The 21640-nt window shown below is 46.4% G+C and overlaps 1 protein-coding gene across 3 annotated transcripts in view; it reads left to right on the forward strand.

Annotated features, from left to right (window-relative positions):
• ALDH18A1 (aldehyde dehydrogenase 18 family member A1) overlaps positions 1–21640 on the forward strand; it is a 29138-nt gene continuing 7498 nt past the window's right edge. Inside the window, exons 1-12 of one of the 3 annotated variants that reach the window (XM_068140479.1) lie at positions 1–91; positions 2838–2960; positions 6240–6463; positions 8109–8258; positions 8349–8453; positions 9873–10031; positions 10623–10713; positions 11446–11570; positions 13121–13265; positions 15928–16001; positions 16660–16759; positions 17901–18121. In XM_068140479.1, the coding sequence (XP_067996580.1) occupies positions 2867–2960; positions 6240–6463; positions 8109–8258; positions 8349–8453; positions 9873–10031; positions 10623–10713; positions 11446–11570; positions 13121–13265; positions 15928–16001; positions 16660–16759; positions 17901–18121 (1488 nt within the window). In that variant the 5' untranslated portion in view covers positions 1–91; positions 2838–2866. The remainder of the gene's footprint in view (positions 92–2837; positions 2961–6239; positions 6464–8108; positions 8259–8348; positions 8454–9872; positions 10032–10622; positions 10714–11445; positions 11571–13120; positions 13266–15927; positions 16002–16659; positions 16760–17900; positions 18122–21640) is intronic. The other 2 variants (XM_068140478.1, XM_068140481.1) reach the window with 2 other exon arrangements.

The following is a 21640-nucleotide window of genomic DNA, read 5'->3' on the forward strand; positions in this document are numbered from 1 at the left end:
TGTCCCACAGTCGGCGTTAGGCTCGCGCGGTGTGGTCCCGGCGCTGGGGCGAGGAGTGACGCGGAGAGTGTCCGTGATAAACGTGCTACAGGTGACTTGTCTGCCGTTGGGCTTTGCGGCAGCCTGTGCTGGAGTAGGTTCTGCTGCTTGCCCCGAGGGCGAAGCGCTCCGCTCGTCAGCTTGGCCTTTGCAGCGCAGGCAGGCGCAGGTCCCAGTCCCGTCTCTAGAGCTGCCGCCGTGCAGCATCACCCTGCGTGCGCTGCCAGCTTCCTTGCAGACAAGGTGTAAGGCGGGGGAGCAACACGGAGCTTCCGCGGCCTCTGTCTCTTGAGTCGTTGAGTGGCGAGAATGGCTCTGACAGGCCAGTGACGATTTACGCCGCTGCACAGTGCAGTGCCAGTAGATGCAGGCTGCTGCGAGCGCACTGTTCTCCTGGAATGGGTTCTTGGGAAGAGAATTGCATGGCAGCTGTCGCTTTGACTTGCCTCTTATTTCGGTGTACAACTTCCACAGGGCCTGGGTAAAGATATTTGCAAACTGCTCTAAAGACAATTTATTTGAAGCTTTGCTTTATGTTAATAAGTTCTGATGAGCTGGCTTGCCTCGGAAAATTTCCTGCTTTCGAGTTCGCACCGAGAACTGCACGGGTTTTACTTTCTTCTTGCAAAATTTGAGTTGGTAAGATAGCAAAGCTGTTTAAATAACAACCCCTCTGAAGGCTACAGCGCATTTATTTGTGCCATGGTAAAAGACGTCATTAAACTTGTGTGCATTTCCTTGGAACTTGGTTTGTCTCTGCTTAATTGCTTGGCTGTAGTACAGTATAACTCTTTCTGTAGGAGTTTGGTTTCCAGACTTTTTTTACAGGTGGAGTCTCCTAACACTTAGTTGAAATGTTGACCATTATATGTAAACCCATAAACCCAGTTTATTTAGTTCTGTTTTATCAACTCACTGCAGATTGTTGCAGAGATCCCATGGGCCTGCAGCCAACCTACTGAAAAAGCAGTGTTGAGGATTGTTGTTAGAAGGCACCAGTTTTGGGTTTGAGACTGCTGATTGCTTGGGAAGTTAACTGAGGCTTTTTGCGCTGATCTGCACCAGAATCTAAATGTACTGTACTGCTCATAGGATTAGGAGGAATGGAATGAAGCTGGAGGTGGGGAGACTCAGACTGGATGTGAGGAGGAAGTTCTTCCCCATGAGAGTGGTGAAGCCCTGGAATGGGTTGTCCAGGGAGGTGGTTGGGGCACCGTCCCTGGAGGTGTTTAAGCCCAGGCTGGCTGAGGCTGTGGCCAGGCTGATCTAGTGTGGGGTGTCCCTGCCCATGGCAGGGGGGTTGGAACTAGATGATCCTTGTGGCCCCTTCCAACCCTAAATGATACTGTGAATATAATAAATCCGTGAAAACTAGCCAATAGTAGGTTGCTTTCTGTGGGCAGTAATTTAAGCATAGCTTTGGATATTTAAAGAGATGTGCCAGAATGATATTTTTTAAAATCAGTTTTGGAGGTTAGTTTGGAAACAGTACATTTACCTGGTAAGGAAAAAAATGAAAAATTCAGCTGCTACTAGAGTCTTGGAGACAGACCTGAGTAATGCATTTGTGTTTATGTTTTCCTCTCCTTCCAGGCAAGGCAGACACTCGGGATCTATTTTTAAAATTTTTTTAATTATGCACCCTTTGGGGCTTGTTACTGAAGACCCTGACTATACCAGGTGTGGAAGTGCTGGGAATAGGCAATGAGGATTGAAACTAATTTTAAATTCTTGTTGGAGTAAAAAGAGAGAAAGGAGTTGTTCTGCAGCCTCAGACTGGCTTCCCATTCACAGCCGCGTGCTCTGTCTGTGCTTTCTGGCACCGTTGTTCCCATTGCACGTATCTCCTTTTGTGCTACTGCTTTAGAATGTCCATTTCTGTCTTCTTGTTAACTTAGTCACCATCGTTCCCATTGCATGTATCTCCTTTTGTGCTACTGCTTTAGAATGTCCATTTCTGTCTTCTTGTTAACTTAGTCTCCTTGCTTCTTCTCTGAAGCTAGTTTCAAAATCATGCAATTTCTTTGCAATGCTTTTTCCTTCAAAAGATTGATACCATCTACCACTTCTCATTCCTCCTTGGCTACTTCCTCTTAGCAAAGTTGTACCTGACAAAAGGAAATGAGGCAGTCTTCCATGGCAAGGTTGGGTTTGGTTGCAAGCAGCCCTGTAGTGATAATGTGAAGTGGTTCCCTGATAAATCAGGAGGAGCAAGGAAGGAGGTAATGCAGCTTGACCTAGCTAGTATGGATCTGCATTCTAGTGACAGGATTATTGCTGCAGTGGGAGCTGAAGGCCTGACAGGAGAGGTTGTCACAGGAAATATCTGGCAGGTAGAACTTCAGGCAGAGTGCCTGGTTGTGTTTGCTAAGGGAGATGGTCTGTGAAGAGGGAGCTGTTGGTTCCACTCAGGGTAACAGGGGTAGAAGGGATTCTGGGTGATACAACCTCTTCCCTTTTTTTTTTTGGTTTTCTGAACAAAGTTGTGACTTTTCTCTGTTGTAGACTCACTAATAGTCTTTTCCCTTCTTGGGGAACCACATTTTGATCTTGACCTTTAATAATGATCTTCTGCCAGCAGGAAGGGATCAGAGTCCTTCAGCTCTTCTAAATCACAGTGAGAATTCTGCAAAGTGGAGAGAGTTGGCTGTCTGTCGCTTGCACAAGGAAACTGGGTTAAGAGTGTACTAAAAGAACGAGTTGGGGAGGCAGTGGGGAAAGAAATAGAGATGGATGTTCACTGATATTTAACCATACCGTGTTTTTTACTACCTTTCTCCCTTCCTTTTAACTTACAGATATCCTTGGTTTGCAGAGGCATCTCAAAATGTTGTGTCAAGCTGCACTGAGTCCTCTTGTCCGTTCCCCTGGGTGGTGCTTTGTGTTCTCACCCCATGCCGTCGCAGCTGTCTCCTGTCTACGTATGTATGAGAGAAAGCACACATCTCTAATAACCTTGGGCAGTATGTGTCTGGGCATGCTGTGCTCTTTCCTCTGTTGAAAGGAGAATCATCTCATTAACACCATTCAAAACTTACAGCCTCTGAAGTGAGTTGTGGTTGAAGCTATACTCTCTTAATGGTACTTTCTCCTTCAGTGATTCAGCTGGGGGTGTGAGGGGATGTATTTTTCATTCTGTCATGCATTCCAAACAGAAAGACCAGCTGGGAAAGTACTGCTGTTGTACAAGTTCTTTATGTCAACCTCATACATTCCTGGATGACAGGATTAGATTATGCCTGCTCCCCTATCTACATTTTCAGCCCACAGACATCTTTAGTAAAGCAAATCCTACCTGACCAACCTGGTGGCCTTCTATGAGCAGGTGACAACGTTAATAGACGAGGGGCGAGCAACTGATGTTTTTTACCTGGGCCTGAGCAAAGCCTTCGACACTGTCCCGCACCACATCCTGGTCTCCAAACTGGTGACACATGGGTGTGAGGGGTGACCACTAGATGGATAAGGAACTGGCTTGATGGCCGCACCCAAAGAGTGGCTGTCAATGGCTCCATGTCCCAGTGGAGGCCAGGGACAAGCGGAGTCCCTCAGGGATCAGTCCTGGGACCTGTCTTGTTCAACATCTTTGTGGGTGACATGGACAGTGGCATTGAGTGCACCCTCAGCAAGTTTGCTGATGACACCAAGCTGTGTGGTGCAGCAGACAGGCTGGAGGGAAGGGAGGCCATCCAGAGGGACCTGGACAGGCTGGAGAGGTGGGCACAAGCCAACCTCATGAAGTTCAATAAGAGCAAGTGCAGGGTCCTGCATCTGGGTTGAGGCAACCCCAGGCACAAATCCAGGCTGGGCAGGGACTGGCTGGAAAGTAGCCCTGAGGAGAGAGACTTGGGGGTGCTGGTGGAGGAGAAGCTCAACATGAACTCTCAATGTGCACTTGCAGCCCGGAAAGCCAACCAGATCCTGGGCTGCATCAGGAGAAGTGTGGCCAGCAGGTCGAGGGAGGTGATTCTCCCCCTCTACTCAGCCCTGGTGAGACCCCACCTGGAGTACTGCCTCCAGCTCTGGAGCCCCTATGACAAGAGGGATCTGGAGGTGCTGGAAGGTGTCCAGAGCAGGGCCAGGAGGATGATCAGAGGGCTGGAGCACCTCTCCTGTGAGGACAGACTGAAGGGGTTGGGGCTGTTCAGTCTGGAGAAGAGAAGGCTCCGAGGTGACCTCATTGTGGCCTTCCAGGATCTGAAGGGGGCTACAGGAAGGCTGGGGAGGGACTGCTCAGGATCTCAGGTAGTGATAGAACTAGGGGGAATGGAATGAGGCTGGAGGTGGGGAGATTCAGGCTGGATGTGAGGAGGAGGTTCTTCCCCATGAGAGTGGTGAAGCCCTGGAATGGGTTGTCCAGGGAGGTGGTTGGGGCCCTGTCCCTGGAGGTGTTTAAGCCCAGGCTGGCTGAGGCTGTGGCCAGGCTGATCTAGTGTGGGGTGTCCCTGCCCATGGCAGGGGGGTTGGAACTTGTGGTTCCTTCCAACCCTGACTGATTCTATGAGTCTATGATTGAAAATTACTTGGATTAGAAGCTTGCAGGAAACCAGAGTGTAAATACATAGGTACCTAGTAAATAGCTGTTCCCTGAAGTCCTGACTTGAGAGAAGGGGTCCCTGTCTCTTTGATTAGTGGTCTGCGGTACAGCCGGTGTGTATAGATAGCCTCTCTTAGATTGAGAGATTGACTCTCTACTGCTGCATGCAAGATTAGTTTCCCATTGGTCTGTGTGTTAGCAGTTCTGCTGTTAATATTCATATGAATTAACAAATGTTAAGGTCTTGATAATACAAAACTTTTTCCTGACTCTAGCTCTGTTGACTTCTGCATTTGTAGTGCTTCTAAATATTCCACATTTTGCAAAGTCAGTGAACTAGTTGACACTGTGAACGTTAGTCCTTCCTGTTGACAGCAGCCACTATCCAGTACTGAAGCAAGTCTGGTTATTTCACCAGTTGTGCTCTGAAGCTGAATTGAGCATTTATCACAGTTTTATTTTGTTCTTCGTTGCTTCTCTTGGGATCCTGTTCAGCTTTTGTGCACTGCGAAATTCTGCTTCACTCCTGGGAAGCAACCTTCACACAGGTTACTTGGAAGGATCTGCAGTGCCGAACTCTTGAGTCTTTTCCATACGTTTCCGTTCCTTTATTAAGGAGTCAAAGCTGTTGACAAGGTGCAGGATTTCAAAACTGCAGCGCCTGGAAACCTTTCTGTCCCAGACACAGTCTGCGTGGCTGGATCGGCTTCTCCCTAGCCACCTGTGAAGCAAGCTAATGCGCTTTCCTCACCTGAAGCGTGTTGCCTATGTAATGTGGGAGCCGAATTCAGTCCAGTCTAAAATACCTAAAATAGATAGCTTTTGACAGTCACAGAGGATAGTTAGCAATTAGTACTTCATTGGAGATGAATCAGATTCTCTGTTTGTTCTAGAACCGTTGTCTTTTTCCTTGTTTTTCTGGGAAAAAAGTGATTTCAGATACTGGTTATGCCTCAACAGCTGCCTCCTTGGAAGCTCCTAAACCCTGAAGCTGTAGGCAAGAGAACTGGAAATGGCTTTTACACCTTTCTAGTTGTAGTGTGTGGGATAAGCAAATGTCCGTATGCTAATGTATAAGGCTACAAAGAGCAGCTAAATTTGACTCCTTCACTTTTTCCTATGTATGGTAGGCCTTATGTAGGTTCACAAGTATGCCCTCGTGAAAATGAGGGGCAAGTGAAATCCATTTTCTACTTCTGTGTATGTGACATGTTAGTGCAGCTCTCTCAATTATGATTGATCATTTAAGCTGCTTCTGTGTGTATAATGAGCAAAAGAATTAATTCAAAACGTTGCTAAAGGATGTTTATTTCTGTAGCACAATGTCCATTCTTCTTTTCTCCAGCAGAAGTTACACCCACTTTAGGTTACAAATTAATCTATTTTGTGTCGCAGAGCATCAAGGTTAGAGAGATTGAACGGATACATAAAATGAGATTTCTCTGACCACACCTGAGGGTTCAATTTACTGATTTGTGAAGAAGCCTCTACCTCTTCAGATGAGCTATTGCTTAGGAGTGACTAAGCTAGACTTAGATCAGTTGGAGGGGACCTGCACCCATCATCTAGTCCAACCGCCTGACCACTTCATGGGGCTTAAAGTCTGAAGGAAACACTTAAAACTGCCCTTTTTCTCTCTGTGTCTCTCTTTCTTCAATCACAGATTTCCCTGGCCGTAGCCAGAGAGTGAGGAGCGAGTCCCTGCGCTGCTGGAGCAACATCCCCTTCATCACCGTGCCGCTGAGCCGCACGCACGGCAAGTCCTTTGCGCACCGCAGCGAGCTGAAGCATGCCAAGCGCATCGTGGTGAAGCTGGGCAGTGCTGTTGTGACCCGAGGGGATGAGTGTGGTTTGGCCCTCGGCCGGCTGGCATCTATTGTGGAGCAGGTAATTCTGGGACTGCTGTGGAATGCTCATTTTTAGCTTCAGATGCTTGGTGGCTGTTGGATGACACACAGGATTGTAGGAAGATCTTGTGCAACAGTGGTGGCCTTTTAAAGCGGTGTTGGGATTTCCCCCCTTTGTGCCTCTGTGCTGTGGTAGCATAAATCATGCAACTCAGTAAATTGGCGCCTGAAGATGCGGTGGGATGGTCTTGACCAGCAGCTGAGCACCCACACAGATGCTTGCTTGCTCCCCCACCTCTGCCTCATCACCAGTCAAATTGTGAAGGAAACAGGAGGAGCGAAAGTGGGAAGTCATGGGTTGAAATAAAGTTATAATAAGCAAAGGAAAGGGGAAAAGAAACATGTGATGCTAAGGTGATCACTCACTACCTCAAGCAAGCAGACCAACTCCCAACCAGTCACTGAGCGGCAGCCACCTTGGAAGATGACCCACTCCCCTTTCCTATTCTCCTGCCCTGGTTTTATTACTGAACATGATCTTATGTGGTATGGAATGTCCCTTTGACCAGTTCTTACTACCTGTCCCAAATGCATCCTTCTGAAGCTTCTTGCACAGCCCCTAGCATACCTACTGTGATGGGATTTAGTGGGAAAAAGAAAGCCTTAAAGCTGTGCAAGTACTGCTTATCATGGGAAAAAGAGAAGGCTTTGACGCTGTGCAAACACTGTTTAGTATCAGGCAGGACATCAGAATGTTGCCAACACTGTTGTGGTCCTGAAACCCAGAACACAGCACTATACGGGCACTGGGGAAGGAAGTAAACTTCATGTCAGCCAGACCTAGTGTTGAGGGGGAGATTTCCACAGTGAGATTTTTATGCGTAGGTAACGTGACTGGAGCATTAACTATACCTAGCAGGAAGGTGGCACTGAAGTTTGTGAAATCTGCAGGAAAAGTAGACTCATCTTGATTATCTGAGCATTTGCAGATTTTCTCCAGGAGAAAGCTTGAAACCTCATTACTTGCAGGAAAAGCTGGTAGGATCAACCATGGACTGGTTCTGCAAAGGGGAGTTACTGCTTTGGTGAGGATTGGACATATCTTCTCTGGGAAGAAAAGTCAATAAATGAACTTAAGGCATTTAGCTGGGGAGCTTAGAAAAGAATCTGGTCAGATACATGTAAGGAAGAAGTAGATAAGTCTATACTGTTCAGAGTTAGGTTCTTCACTCCTAGAATTCCAAATTGTTATATAATGGCAGCTTTGGGAAGGGATGGTGACTAAGGAGGTTTGTGGAAGGTCCAGCTGCTACTTTACAGCTTTTTCATATCTTACCTCTCCTAATCTGTAGCAATGGAGGTGGAGGGGTGAGGAGTATGAAGTGTTACCTTATAATACATCTTGTGAAAAGTCCAGCATGACTCTCTCATAAAGACTGGTAGTGTGGAAAGCAGATTTGGCAGAAGGTACAGATTGCATGGAGGCCGTTGCCTAGCTCCGAAGTGGCTAGGAAGGTGTTCAGAAGTATCTTGGAGGGTGGTCACCTTGCCTTGTGCATCCTCAGATGGAACACAACAGTCGCCTAAGCAAGAACTGCTGAGTATAAGGTTATCTGTAATAGCCAGAGCTATTGTGCTGGCAGTGGTCTTACTGCAGGCCCTGTTTCTCGTGTCTGCACTCACAGGTGTCAATGCTGCAGAACCAGGGCCGGGAGATGATGATTGTCACCAGTGGTGCTGTGGCTTTCGGCAAGCAGCGGCTGCGCCACGAGATCCTGCTCTCTCAGAGCGTGAGGCAGGCACTGCACTCTGGCCAGAGTCAGCTCAAAGACATGGTGAGTGCCTGGGGGCACCCCTGCTCCTCCTTGAACGTTGGGTAATACCTCCTACAGCTACTGCCTGACAGCTGGTCTTTATCTTTGTAGGCTATCCCAGTCTTGGAGGCCCGAGCCTGTGCAGCAGCTGGCCAGAGTGGACTAATGGCTCTCTACGAGGCCATGTTTACACAGTACAGCATCTGTGCAGCTCAGGTAAGGGATTTTGTCTTTCCTAGACTGACTTACTACCTCAATTAGTGATGGAATTGCTCTTGGATTTGTTTGCCATGGTTGTATATGCTGTTATTGTGGTCTTGCATTTCTATTGTCATCCTCTTTGGGGGCTTATTATTGTAGTGTACACAGCAGCTTGTGCAAGAGTGGCTTGCTAAGTAATTCTGAAAGGGGGTGACCTCTTGTCAAGGTGGAGCAAATATGCTTTTTCACTTTGGAGTTTGTGTGTGTCCTGCTCCAGTGTGTGGGGTGGGGGTGGTTTCTGTTAAGGACTTCACAAAAGCTGAAGTTGGCAATCCAAAGTGAGAGGTTAAAAATCACAAGTGGCTGAACTTGCACATAGTCTGTAGAGCTGACAGAAGCACCCATGCACATTTCAGAACTCGCTGTCCATCTGTTCCTCAAGCCTTTCTAATTTGTGAGTGATTGTATCCATAGCTTGGGTCTTCCACCTTTGCTGAATACTGCAGCTGTATTAATTGAACAACTCTTAAACAGGCTTTGCTTATCTTAAATACTCTGAGAACACAGAATTGCATCAGCTGTAAGACTTCACTCATTGAGACACTTCTAATGAGTGTAGGAGCCTAGTATGAGACCTCACTTGGAGGAACTTCTCCCTGTAGTGCAGTGTAGCTGGCATCACTAACATGTTTGCAGGATAGCTGACGGTCACTGCAGTTTGCACTAGATCACAATCTTGTTCAGGTCTGCAGACAACACCATTCTTATGATTTAGAAGAATTAGTTGCTCATGCCAGTGAAGTCAGTGTACACATTGACTCCCACTGCTATCGTAATGTTTGTGGTGGGGGAGTTGTTTGCTTAGTTCTCAACTGTCCAATACCAAAGTAAAAATGAAAAAAACCACAAACAAAACCCCAAACATCTTCAGAGCAAGCATTGAGGTTTTGTTTTTTTCTTGTCTGACAATAACAAAAAGGGATGCTGTCTGCATACAGGAGGCTGGTGGACCAAGATTCTTTCAGAAAAACAAGTGAGCTCTAGAGCTGAGAAAACTTGAGACAAAATCCCCCTCTGCTTGTGACAGTAGAACCATCACAGTGGGAAGGAAAACAGGAAATGCAGTATCCTGAGTAATCTGTCAAATTGTTTAGGGTCTTAGTAGTTACCATCAGCATCCCCATTCTGCTTTTATTTTTGTTTCTAATTTGATTCCTGGAGCCTGTGATCTGTCAGCTTGAGAATGGCCATTGTAGACTCTGGTGGAAGGTAAGGCATGTAAACCTGGAAGTGTTGTGAAAAGAGCATTTCTCTCTTGGATTCTCTCTCCTTCAGCGTGGCTTAGGTTTCTGTACTGATCTGAAGGTGAACACATTTGTTCATCATGATGTTGTGTGGTGGGCTCAATATGTGTTGATTTCCTCCTCCTTTCAGATCTTAGTCACCAATCTGGATTTCCACGATGAACAGAAACGTCGGAACTTAAATGGAACGTTGCACGAGCTACTAAGAATGAATATTGTCCCTATAATTAACACTAATGATGCTGTTGTCCCACCTCCAGAGCCCAACAGTGATCTGCAGGGGGTAAATGTGGGTAAAGTATTCTAAGGGAGTTGGTCCTGCTTATAGATGGTACAACACTATCTGTATACTTCACTAATGCCATGACTGGGGACCTCTGACGCCTGCAACAAAAAATACTGTGGGCAGAGGGTACTGGCAGACTGTGCTGACCTGTCTGTTTCTGACGTGAGACAACAATGTAGGCTGAAAGCAGGGCAGATGATGTCTGCTGTGCCAAAAGCAAGCATGCCCTGTTTGGTTTCCACCTAAAGTTGTCAGAGACTTGTGCAGGGCATCTGGTACGGCACCCTTGTTTAAACCAGGGTCAGTTAGTACCTCTTGTCCTGTCACTGGACACTGAGGTGGAGAATGCAGGTGCTGATCATGCTGCTTGTCATTTTAGTACTGGTTTACGGCATTCCAAAAGCATATTCCAAAAGTTTTACTGCATTACAAAAACATTTCACACAAAGATCACCTCTGAGTTTCCAGTGCATGTGAGCAGGTGAGCTCAGAAGGACCTGGTAGTGCAGCAGTAGCTTGCTTTTGTATGTTGCAGCCAAATGTTTCCTGGTGCCTCCTGCAGTTCAGTGTTGCTGATAGGAATGTGCATTGCAGGTGATTAGTGTGAAGGACAATGACAGTCTGGCAGCACGACTTGCTGTGGAAATGAAAACCGATCTCCTGATTGTTCTCTCAGATGTAGAAGGTTTGTGAGTCATTGCTTTACTTTCTTGTTGGATCGAAGTATGTCAGATACTCGAATCTATATTTGGCCTTCACTGAGCTCCTCAGTTCCTGTCTGGTACAGGGACAATTTGCCATGTGCCTCAAAAGGCATGCACCCCATGCTGATGCTGTTGTTGAAGCCAAAGACTGTCTGCCCCACTGCTAAATCTGAGTGGGTGAGAAAGCCCTTGAGACTTGTTCCAGAAAACCATGCAGAATTCCATGAGTAATATGCAGCTTAAAGACTATGTGTTTGGAGCAAGGAGTATATGCCAAATAATATTCTACAATAGCTTGCCAGTGTTGGTGTATCTGAGATTTTGGTGAGGACTGTCCTTTGCCTCTTCAGTTGTGGGCTTGCATACCGAAGTTCTTATTTTGAACATAGAAAAGCTTTGAACTGTTTCTGCAACCTCAACCAAATGTCACTACTTCTCAGCTTGCAGGCTGCCATGCTGCATGCAAGAATGGATGCAGCGGTTTCTTACTCATCATGCTTTTGGTAAAGCTACAGTTCTTGAGTCTGCCTGCTACATGTTTCCTGCTTCCACTCACACAGAAGTCAGAGTTCATTGAGTGCTTCCAGCCCTGTAAAGTGGACTGACAGCTTTCCAGCCTCATGGATGGATTGGTTTTTTATCTTTTTGTCTCATGGGTGAGGAGGATATATATGATGAGAGTGTATGACACTAATGGATTTTCATTATTTCAGGACTCTTTGACAGCCCTCCAGGCTCCGATGATGCGAAGCTCATTGACATATTCTACCCGGGAGACCAGCAGTCTGTAACATTTGGAACCAAATCCCGAGTGGGAATGGGAGGCATGGAAGCCAAGGTAGAAATACGGAACATTTATAGGGGTTTTATTCTGAAAGAAAGTGAGGTGTGAGAAAGGGAAATGGAGAAGATAGTGGGTGCTGCAGTTCAGGTGGATCTTGACAGGCTGCAGAAATGGGCAGACAGGAACCTTACAGAGTTCACTAGTGGGAAATGCTGAGTCCTACCTCTAGGGAGGACCAACTCTGTGTGCTGGTGTGGGCTGGGGAGTTGACTGTCTGGAAAGCAGGTTCACTGAAAAGGACGTAGGGTCCTGGTAGACACCATGTGGAATGTGAGCCAGCAGTATGCCCTTTAGGCAAAGCAGGCCAACAGCATCCTGAGTTGTATTAGAAAAGAACATAGCCAGCAGGTTGAGAGAAAATACTACTTCCTTCTCTTCAGCTCTAGTGGGACCATGTCTGTAGGGCTGTGTCTGGTTCTAGATGCTGCAGTGCAAGAAGGACATGGCATACTACAGGGAATCCAACCAAGAGGCATGAATATGATTAAAGAATTGGAGCCTCTGTCTCTAGGAGAGGTTGAGAGCTAGGGCTGCTTACCCCTGGGAAGAAGAGGTTTGTGTATAAATATCCGAAGGCAGGATATAGAGAATGCAAACCCAGACTCTTCTCAGTGGTGTCCAGGGAACAGACCAGATACAGTGGGCACAGACTGAAATAGAAGAAATTAAACTGGAATGCAGGAACTTCACAGTGCGCTTGCTGAAACACTGGAGCACACTGATGAGGGAACTTGTGAAATCTGTGTTTGGAGCTGTTCAAAACCTGACTGGACCATCTTGAGTTACTTGCTCTAGTTGACGCTGTTTGAGCAGGCAGTTGGACTACATGATCTCCAGAGATCCTTTCCAGCTGTAACTACTGTGTGAATACCCTGGAACAACGTATGGGTTCCTTTAGCTTCTCTCTTAGTTACATAGGAGTTTAAGAGAAAATTAATGACAGCCCAGCAGTTTGATAGCTTCACCAAAGGGTTATAATCAATGAGGATACCTCTGTATCTTAACCAGGCTCTCAATGAGTGCTTGGACTGATCAAACTCTAATGAGTAATTCAGACAGCTAAAGATACTGCATAATGTTCTCACCTGATGCCATAATGGCTGGAGCAGTGCTCCACAGCACAAGTGAAATCCCATGGTCACTTGAAGTGTATTAGTTATCGAGGGCTCATCAGTGTCAGAAATGGGCAACAGAATCTCTTAAAGAAATCCCAGACACCTAGGGTTCCTTAAACCCAGTATAAGAGGAACCTGTAACACGAGGCAGTGGTGATGAAGAGCATTTGAGCAAGGCACCCTTGCAGATGCCCTGAAAAGAAGCTGGCTGTTGGGAAGAGCTGTGGCGCCCTTCCAAAGCGGCAGCCAGCTCAGGGAGGGCAAAGCACACATAGCTGAGCTCATCTGGGACTACCTGTGGGCATTCCTGTGGCCTGTTGAATGCTCTTTACAAGCATCAGTTATCAGAGTGGTGGGAAAAGTCTTGCTGAGAGTGACGGTTCAAACCAGAAATGAATTTCCTAGAACTGGCTCTGTCCCTTGCTGTAGGTGAAAGCAGCTCTCTGGGCCCTCCAAGGAGGCACCTCTGTAGTGATTGCCAATGGAACCCACCCAAAGATCTCAGGTCACGTCATTACAGATATTGTGGAAGGAAAAAAAGTTGGAACCTTTTTTTCAGAGGTAAAACCTGCAGGTGAGTACAGAGGCTGTGTGTACATGAAGAGTTGTAGAGATTTCTTGAAAGGTGGGAGTCAAAATTTGGGTAGATCTGTGTAATAACTGGGAAACCACACTCCTCTGGAAAAACAGATTGTGGAAGGTATTTTCTAAAGCAGGAATAGAAAATGTTCCCTCCAGATGATAAACTGCTGCATCAGACTTGCATTTGAAGAACGCAGCAAGTAGAATTTTCCCCATTTTTAGCCATGGGGATATGAAAATCTGGACATAGAACGTGCAGCTGAACTAAGATAGTGTTTAATTTCTTAGCACAAATTCCTTTGACACCTCAGTCTTCTGTTGTGGTAGGCAGAAATGTTTTACTGCTCCTGCCTTATGGGCATGGTGTCATAGCTGCTGGAGAAGGTCAGACTAAAGATCTGTCGCCTCGGCAGAGCAGAATTTCAATGTAGCAGAGCTGAATTTCGTGATATATAAAAACCCTTAATGGATTGCTTGTATGAATTTGAACCCACATAAAGACCTAGCATCCCCAGGATTCTGTGTCAAAATAGTCAAGAGCCCTAACTAGATACTGGGTGTAAACCTTAGTGCTGGAACTATGAAGAACCACTTGTTTTAATTTGGATTTTCAGGGGTGGGGAAGGTTTTGACTTTTCTTCCCAATAGCTTTATTTGATGCCCCTGCCACCTTTATGGATGATCAACTCCTGTTCAGCTCTGAAGACATGAAACATCTATCTTTGCCTTCATTATTTCTCTTTCATTTGTACCAAAGGTCACTTGTTCCAAAAACCTACTTGTCTCTGTTTCTCTTGCTCGAAACTTTTCATTCTATTGTGTCCTTTTTGAGATGAGCAAAACCCAGAATTACATATAGCACTCAAGGTAGAAATGAAGGTGTGACCAGCTAGGTAGCTGAGGGGAGAGCCATGGGTGCTGTCTGCCTCAACTTCAGCAAGGCTTTTGACACTGTCTGCCATAACAATCTTCATAAGTAAGCTCAGCAAGTGTGGGCTAGATGAGTGGACAGTGAGGTGGATTGAGAACTGTCTGAATGGCAGAGCACAGAGGGTTGTGGTCAGTGGTGCCGGGCCTGGTTGGAGGCATGTAGCAAGTTTGTGTCTCTTAACCTTGTCACTGGGTGCCACTGAAAAGCGCTTGTCCCCGTCCTCTATACACCATCCCTTCAGGTATATGTACATACTGATGAGATGCCTCCTGAGCTTTCTTTTCCAGAGTAAACAGTCTGAAGTCTCTCATCCATCCTTTCCACAGATGAGACATGCTGTAGTCCCTTTGCCATCTTTTGTGGCCTTTCCTTGGACTCACTCCCCAGTGTCCATGTCACTCTTGTACTGGGGAGCTCAGAACGGGGCACAGTATTCCAGTGCTGAGCAGAGGGCATGGATCACGTCCTTTGACCTCCTGGCAGCATCCTTCCTAAGGCAGCCCAGGACACTGTCAGTTGCCTTTGTGGCAAGGGCATGCTGCTTGCTGGCTTTGTGGTCATCTTCATGTCCACCAGGACCCCCAGATCCTCTTCTGGAAAGCTGTTTTGCAGGAAAAGTGTGATAATGACAACTTCTCTGTTAGCCCTAATGTGATAAGTCTACATCAGTCATAAAGATTATCATCTTGTGACCCCATTCTGAGTCACTTTCTGCTATGGCAAACAGCAAAAGTCCCTGTGGAATTTTACAGACTCTTCTGCTGTTGTGGAAAATGTTGTTGTCTGCTGTCTTCCAAAGTACACACTTGGGAAATGCATGTACCATTTTTAGATCAGCTGCATCTGCTTACATCCCTGTCACTTTTCTGGATGAGCACCAAACATGCCATACTTAGTAAGGCATGACTTTGCTCACAAAAACCCTTGTAACGCTTCTTAAGTAAGTCTAATTAATCACGTGTCCACCGGTTCCTTTCTTACCCTTCCCACTCTGCCTCTTGATATTTTCCGTAACGTTGGAATTTCTGCTCTGGCAATTTCTGTGGGCCCCTTCTCAAATCAAAGAGTCACACTTATCACTGTCGAGTCATCTGCTTTCCAGGCAATCTTAGTTAAAAATCACAACTTGTTTATCCATGACCTGCTTGTGAGGTAGCTTCAGGTAGCAGGGAAATGCTGCCCGAACCTGGTGAAACAGAAGTATTCCATTCTGTGTCGTTGCACTTTGAGACATATTCTTTGAGATCCTGCCAAAAAAAACCCAACAAATATACCATCTTTCTTCTACATGAGCCCTTCTGAAATGCAGAAAGAGTGAAGCAGAAGGAAAGCAATTTTTCTGCAAGCTGTTAGATGGGATTTTGGCTTCTCTTGCACATCCCCTTGTTATTTTGTTGTCCTCTCTGGTTTTCTCAGTTGGGTGTTTCAGCTTGACAGTTTGCCTCCTTTCCTGTCTGCCTTGTGAGTCTTTCTGACACGTGGTGCACTCTTGCCTGACATGCTGGCCTTTCAGAATCCAGGAGAAGCCTTTTCACATCTGGGGCTGTAGCAGTATTTTGTGACAGATTTTCAGCTTTGGCCTGCAACAGACTTCTTGAATGTGTCTCTTTAAGAACTGCTGCTTTCCTGCTTTGGGCAGAGCACTGGAAGATGAGAGGGCTGGTGTTGACTTCCATGTGTGCTGTTACTTTGTCTGCTGAGCGTATCTTGGGTTTTTTTGCAGGTCCTACAGTGGAGCAGCAGGGTGAAATGGCTCGGGCTGGTGGCAGGACCCTGGCAGCTCTACAGCCTGAGCAGGTGACAGAACAATATGGTCCCACTTGTTAAGCTGTATGTGGCTTCTTTACAACACAGATTTATAACACAATTGTGCCCCCTGGGACAAGAATCTGTTCTTTGTGTGCCCAGTCCATCACTTGGATTGTAGCATGCTGAAAGAGGTGATGAAAGCAGAAAGAAAATGTACCTTGGGACTATGAAGTAATGCATGCTTTCTTCCATGGATTATAGAAAAGTGTAATGGCATCAGATATCACTCAGAGATAAGCTGAGTTCAGAGCTGCTGCGGAATTACCTGGAATAACTTGCGCCATTCCCTCCTTTGTGCGTGTAGGCTATGCAAAAGAGGAGATGTAGACTATCAATTGCTGCGCCGATGCTGGGTGGGTAAAATGTGGTATCTGTTGTGAAGACGACAAGGGTCTTAAAGGAAGAACATTTTGAGTTTGGGGAAGAAGACTGACTGTGGAAAGCAAGATAATTAAAAACACAGTAGAGGTCCAAACAGTGGCCTTGTCTTTCAGTGTGATGCAGGCTGGAAAACTCAGCTGGCTCCAGGTACCAGGGGAGTCAGGACAGTGAGAAGATTTGGTCAACATAAATGTACTGAGGGGACCAGATGTCAAATGGCAGGGGCTGTGTGTAAGAAATTAGCTCAGAAACTTTTCTGTTTCAGAGAGCAGAGATCATTTATCGTCTTGCTGACTTACTAACTGACCAGAGAGAAGAAATTCTCTTGGCAAACAAAAAGGACTTAGAAGAGGCTGAAAACAAAGGTAGTATTTCAAGTCCTTCCATATCATGAATGTGTTTAATCTCTCCAGGCCTTGAAGGAAATGAGCAGAACTGGAATTTTCTGTCACCTGGGATTAGCTGTCACAGATTAGTGATTTTAGGACCTTGAGAGCTTGTCGGGGTGAGCAGTGCAGCGTCTGTAATTACACAAAACAGTTGCCTTCATCAGGGAAGATCCTCAGGCTTTGCAAAACAGTAAGCAGTGTATTGTAAAAAACCCCAACAGAACACCAACAACAAAAAAATTGCCCCCAAACCTGTCCCCTTCCCCCCCCAACAACAAAAACAGCCAACCAAAACCAAAGCAACACGAAGTAGTGATCTGTTTTGCCAGAGGCCACTGGCTTTGTAAATGTGCTGTAACAAACACCACCTCTGTCAGTGCCATGCATAAAGTGAGCATTTTCTGGGCTGTTTAAGATAATGTTTGGCTCCTGAGGGGAAGGCTGTCATCTCTATACTTAAGCTCCAAAAAGCCCCACGTCCCCTTCTGTCTGAGGAAGGTTCTCTTTGGGAGGCTCAGATTAAGCCCATTCTCCTGTGCTGGACTGCTGCGTTCCTGGGGAGGCTGGGACTGGGATGTGTCCATAGGGAGATGTCCAGCGTATGAAAATGAGGTATCCTGGATTGTCACGCTTTGTGTTGAGGGTCCAGGGGAACCATCTCTTCCTGCCAGAGCGGTGAACTTGCTGTCCGAATGTGTTCGGACTGGAAAATTCAGGTAGCTTGCCCATTCTGAACAGAAGGGCTGTGTGTATGCCTGTGCTTTGGGATTTCTGTCTGTGACATCAAAAGATGAAATTGCTCCCCAAGCCTTCCAGAAACACTGCAAAGGTAGACACTTGTAAGAGATTCAGACACATAAGCAGTTCTTGAAATAGGACAAATACTCTTGTGGGTGTTGATGTCACTTCATGTACAAATCACTTAAACCACATTAAATGAAAATGTGATGGTGGGTGAAATTATTGTCACCTTTGAGTGGTTTTATTGTGGCTACTGGATTGCATTTTTCATTTGCTGAGGCATGGGAAATAGTTGAGTTTACCTTTGGTTCACTACTTCAGTAGCTTTTACTTGAGCCTGTCCAGGCCAGTCTGCAACAGTCATTGTGTCTCCTAGGGAGGCTGGCGCTGCCGTTGCTGAAGCGCCTGAGCCTGTCCACATCCAAGCTGAACAGCCTGGCCATCGGCCTGCGGCAGATTGCAGCCTCCTCGCGGGACAGCGTGGGCCGCGTGCTGCGCAGGACGCGCGTGGCCAAGGACCTGGAGCTGGAGCAGGTGACAGTGCCCATCGGCGTCCTCCTCGTCATCTTTGAGTCCCGGCCTGACTGCCTGCCACAGGTACGTGGGGAGGGCGGGCGGCACTGCGGCCGCTCTGTGGTGACTTGGGGGGGACACCTCTGTTGGTGAGCAGTTGAGGCTGCAAGAGGCCTTGTTTCAAGGGACTCTTGCTCGGGCTCTTCCCAAATTGGTTCCGTTGGCATCCCCGTTTTCCCGCAGGGAGACTCTCAGCACTTGTTTGTGCAGTGTTCTGAGTCATTCAGGCCTGGTGTTTCAGTCTGGTTGTTTAAACTCAAGGTACAAAAGGGTTTCTCTGAAGTTCAGGTGGTGCAGCTCCTGCCACTGTCTTATGAGTGTGCATTCAAGGAACTAGCTCCTGGCTTGGGAGGCTCCTACCAGTAAGCACTTGTTTTATCGGTCCATGCTGCACGCCAGCTAAAGGCTGAGATGAAATAGGAGCTCTTTCATACAGATGCTGGTAATTAATTGGTAACTGTTTGGAATATATGGGGGGGGGCGCGGAATACAAAGAAGAAAATAGTTAAAAATAAAAGGCTGAGCACAGAAAGCAGAAAACTTCCAGGCTTTGAGTGGTTTATCCTGTCCTGATTCTGCTTGTGTGCAGTGAGGCAGAATGGTAGCTTTTACCTGGTTGTAGTGGGATGGGTATGAGGAAGAAAGATGTTCTAAATTCTTAAGAACTGAAGTTGCTGGAAAGGCTAGTGAAAAATCTCAAGTAATGTCCTATGAGTGGATGTAATTTATCTTGTGCCAGGAATGAGGCAGGCATCTTAAAGGCAAATAGCTTCATCTGCAGCGCTGTATGGGAGCATTGCTGTGAGTAGATGCTGTTAGAATGCACAAAAACATGGGGGATGAACTAATGTTGCAGAGGCAACCTTGATCTTACTTTCTAACTCCTGACTGCTTTACTAAGCAACTGTAGTGTACTGGCTGGAAAGTAGCCCTGAAGAGAGAGACTTGGGGGTGCTGGTGGACAAAAAGCTCAACATGAGCTCTCAGTGTGCACTTGCAGCCCGCAAAGCCAATCAGATCCTGGGCTGCATCAGGAGAAGTGTGGCTAGCAGGTCGAGGGAGGTGATCCTCCCCCTCTACTCAGCCCTGGTGAGACCCCACCTGGAGTACTGTGTCCAGTTCTGGAGCCCCTATTACAAGAGGGATGTGGAGGTGCTGGAATGTGTCCAGAGAAGGGCCACAAGGATGATCAGAGGGCTGGAGCACCTCTCCTATGAGGACAGACTGAAGGACTTGGGGCTGTTCAGTCTGCAGAAGAGAAGGCTCTGAGGTGACCTAATTGTGGCCTTCCAGTATCTGAAGGGGGCCTACAGGAAGGCTGGGGAAGGACTTCTCAGGATGTCAGGTAGTGATAGGACTAGGGGGAATGGAATGAAGCTGGAGGTGGGGAGATTCAGGCTAGATGTGAGGAGGAGGTTCTTCACCATGAGAGTGGTGAGACCCTGGAATGCGTTGTCCAGGGAGGTGGTTGGGGCCCCGTCCCTGGGGGTGTTTAAGAGCAGGCTGGATGAGGCTCTGTCCAGCCTGATCTAGTGTGGGGTGTCCCTGCCCATGGCAGGGGGGTTGGAACTAGATGATCCTTGTGGTCCCTTCCAACCCTGAATGAAACTATGAAACTATGTAGTGGATTTTAATAGGAAAACAAAAGCCCCTTCACTATCAACAGTGTCTCCCACAATTCACATTGGGTGTCTAGGAGGAAGATTGATTGAGGAGTTCTCTAACACATGAGAAGTTGTTTAAAGGGAAAGGGATGGGTACAGGCAATTTAAGAGGAAGTGAGACTCAGCTGCTTCACAGCTTGGCTCTTCATGCCTGAATTTTGCGAGTGGTCCCTCCACATTTCATACCAAAAGGAAGTATGCTCTAGGTGAAGGTCCCTTGAAACAGAAAGGCACTGGTCTGGCTTCTCCACCATTATTAGTGCTGCTAGCTCTGTTCTTTGTAGACAACCAATGTGTTTCCTTGTTGAATTGTAGCCTGTCTTCCTGAACTTCTACCTTGGTCTCTTGCCTTCTGTAGCTGATGTCTCCTTTCTGTTCCATCTTTATCTTCTTATCTTCTCTCGAAACTTACACCAGACTGACTCTTGGTTGGCTTTTCCCCTGGCTTTTGTTTTACAGGCATGGAACAGCTTGTCTGAGTAGTTGCTTTTCTTCCTGCCAGCCTCCTGTCATCACACTCTTGTCAGGTTCTCTGATGCAGCTTCAGAGGATCATCTCTGATACTTCTGCATTTGAATTGCATGGTTTCTGTCCCATGGTGTAGCTGATAGTAGGATGATCTCTGAGTGCAAGGAGCAGTTGCCTCCTCTCAGTTTATTGCTTCATCTCATGCATGTTTGGGTAAGCAATTACAGGGGAAAATTAACTTTGCCCTTGAAGAGACCATGTTCAGTTTGCTCTCTGGAGGTAGCTTTCCCAGTGTTAGGTCAGTGCTCAGAGTTTGGCCTTGAGCTGCACTAAAGGTGAAAGAGTTGAAGATCACTGGTTGAGATTTAAAAGCATATACAAATAACAACTTTGCCTCTAATACTTACAAGGCCAGATTGCAATTGTCTTTCACAGACTCCTTCCTGTAGATGCCACCAAGTCCAGTTGTTGCTGTGAAGTGTGGTCTTGCTCTTCTGGTCTTTGAAGGGGCTCAAGCATTCTGAAACCGCTTATCCTCTGTTCTCCTCTCAATCACAAATGTTTCTGTGTCTTAGTTCTTGCTTAGTGTTTTTCTTTTCATTTTCTCAAATGAGCTCCTAATCATACTGTTACGTCTGCAGAAGAGAACTCTTTATTTAAATTACCTTCTCCCATGAAACTGACCTTTGGAGAAGCAAGATATGTATAAAGCATTTTGAAAACACGAGACTGCTTTTTAGTATCCAGCTGATAAGCTGCACACACAATATCCCTAAGGCAGGCTTTCTAGACTATGACACCTCTGTGTATTTTTCTGAAGTATTTTTTATTTTTCGATACTCTTGTCAATCCTGGCAGCAGGATGAGGTAGAATATCAAACCCTGTTACCCGTTCGATTTAGAAGGGGGCAGGAAGTGATCTGAGGAGATGTATCTGATGGGTGTAGATGCTGATTCATACAGAAAAACGTCAAAGTGTGCTACTAAATAACTGCTTGATAGGTGTGAGCCTGGCTGATTCTGGAGTCCACATCTTGACAGCACCCACACTGATACACACTAATGAGTGCAGGTTTGGTGATGTGCATACAGATGATGATAATGATACGTGCAAGCTTTCCCAGGGGATGGTAGTACAGTGGAAAAAAGCAAACCACAACCAAAACCAAAAACTACTAAACATCCTTAATTCAGTTGTTTTAAAGATTCTGGAGGGGAGGCAATTTCGTTTTCTAAGGGAGTATGTACTACTTTTTTTTTTTTTTTCCCTTTCTTTCCAATGGACAAATTGTGAGGCCACTGTGAATGGGATTGGGGTGAGGAAAGAAGAAAGTAAAGGAGAGCTTTCTCACCCATGACATACTCCTAGGTGGAAAAGAACAAAACCCTCTGTTTTACCCCTGTGTTAAGG

Source organism: Melanerpes formicivorus, unplaced genomic scaffold, assembly GCF_026170545.1.
Source record: "Melanerpes formicivorus ecotype bairdi unplaced genomic scaffold, bMelFor1.0.p_v2 SCAF_6, whole genome shotgun sequence".
NCBI lineage: Eukaryota > Metazoa > Chordata > Aves > Piciformes > Picidae > Melanerpes > Melanerpes formicivorus.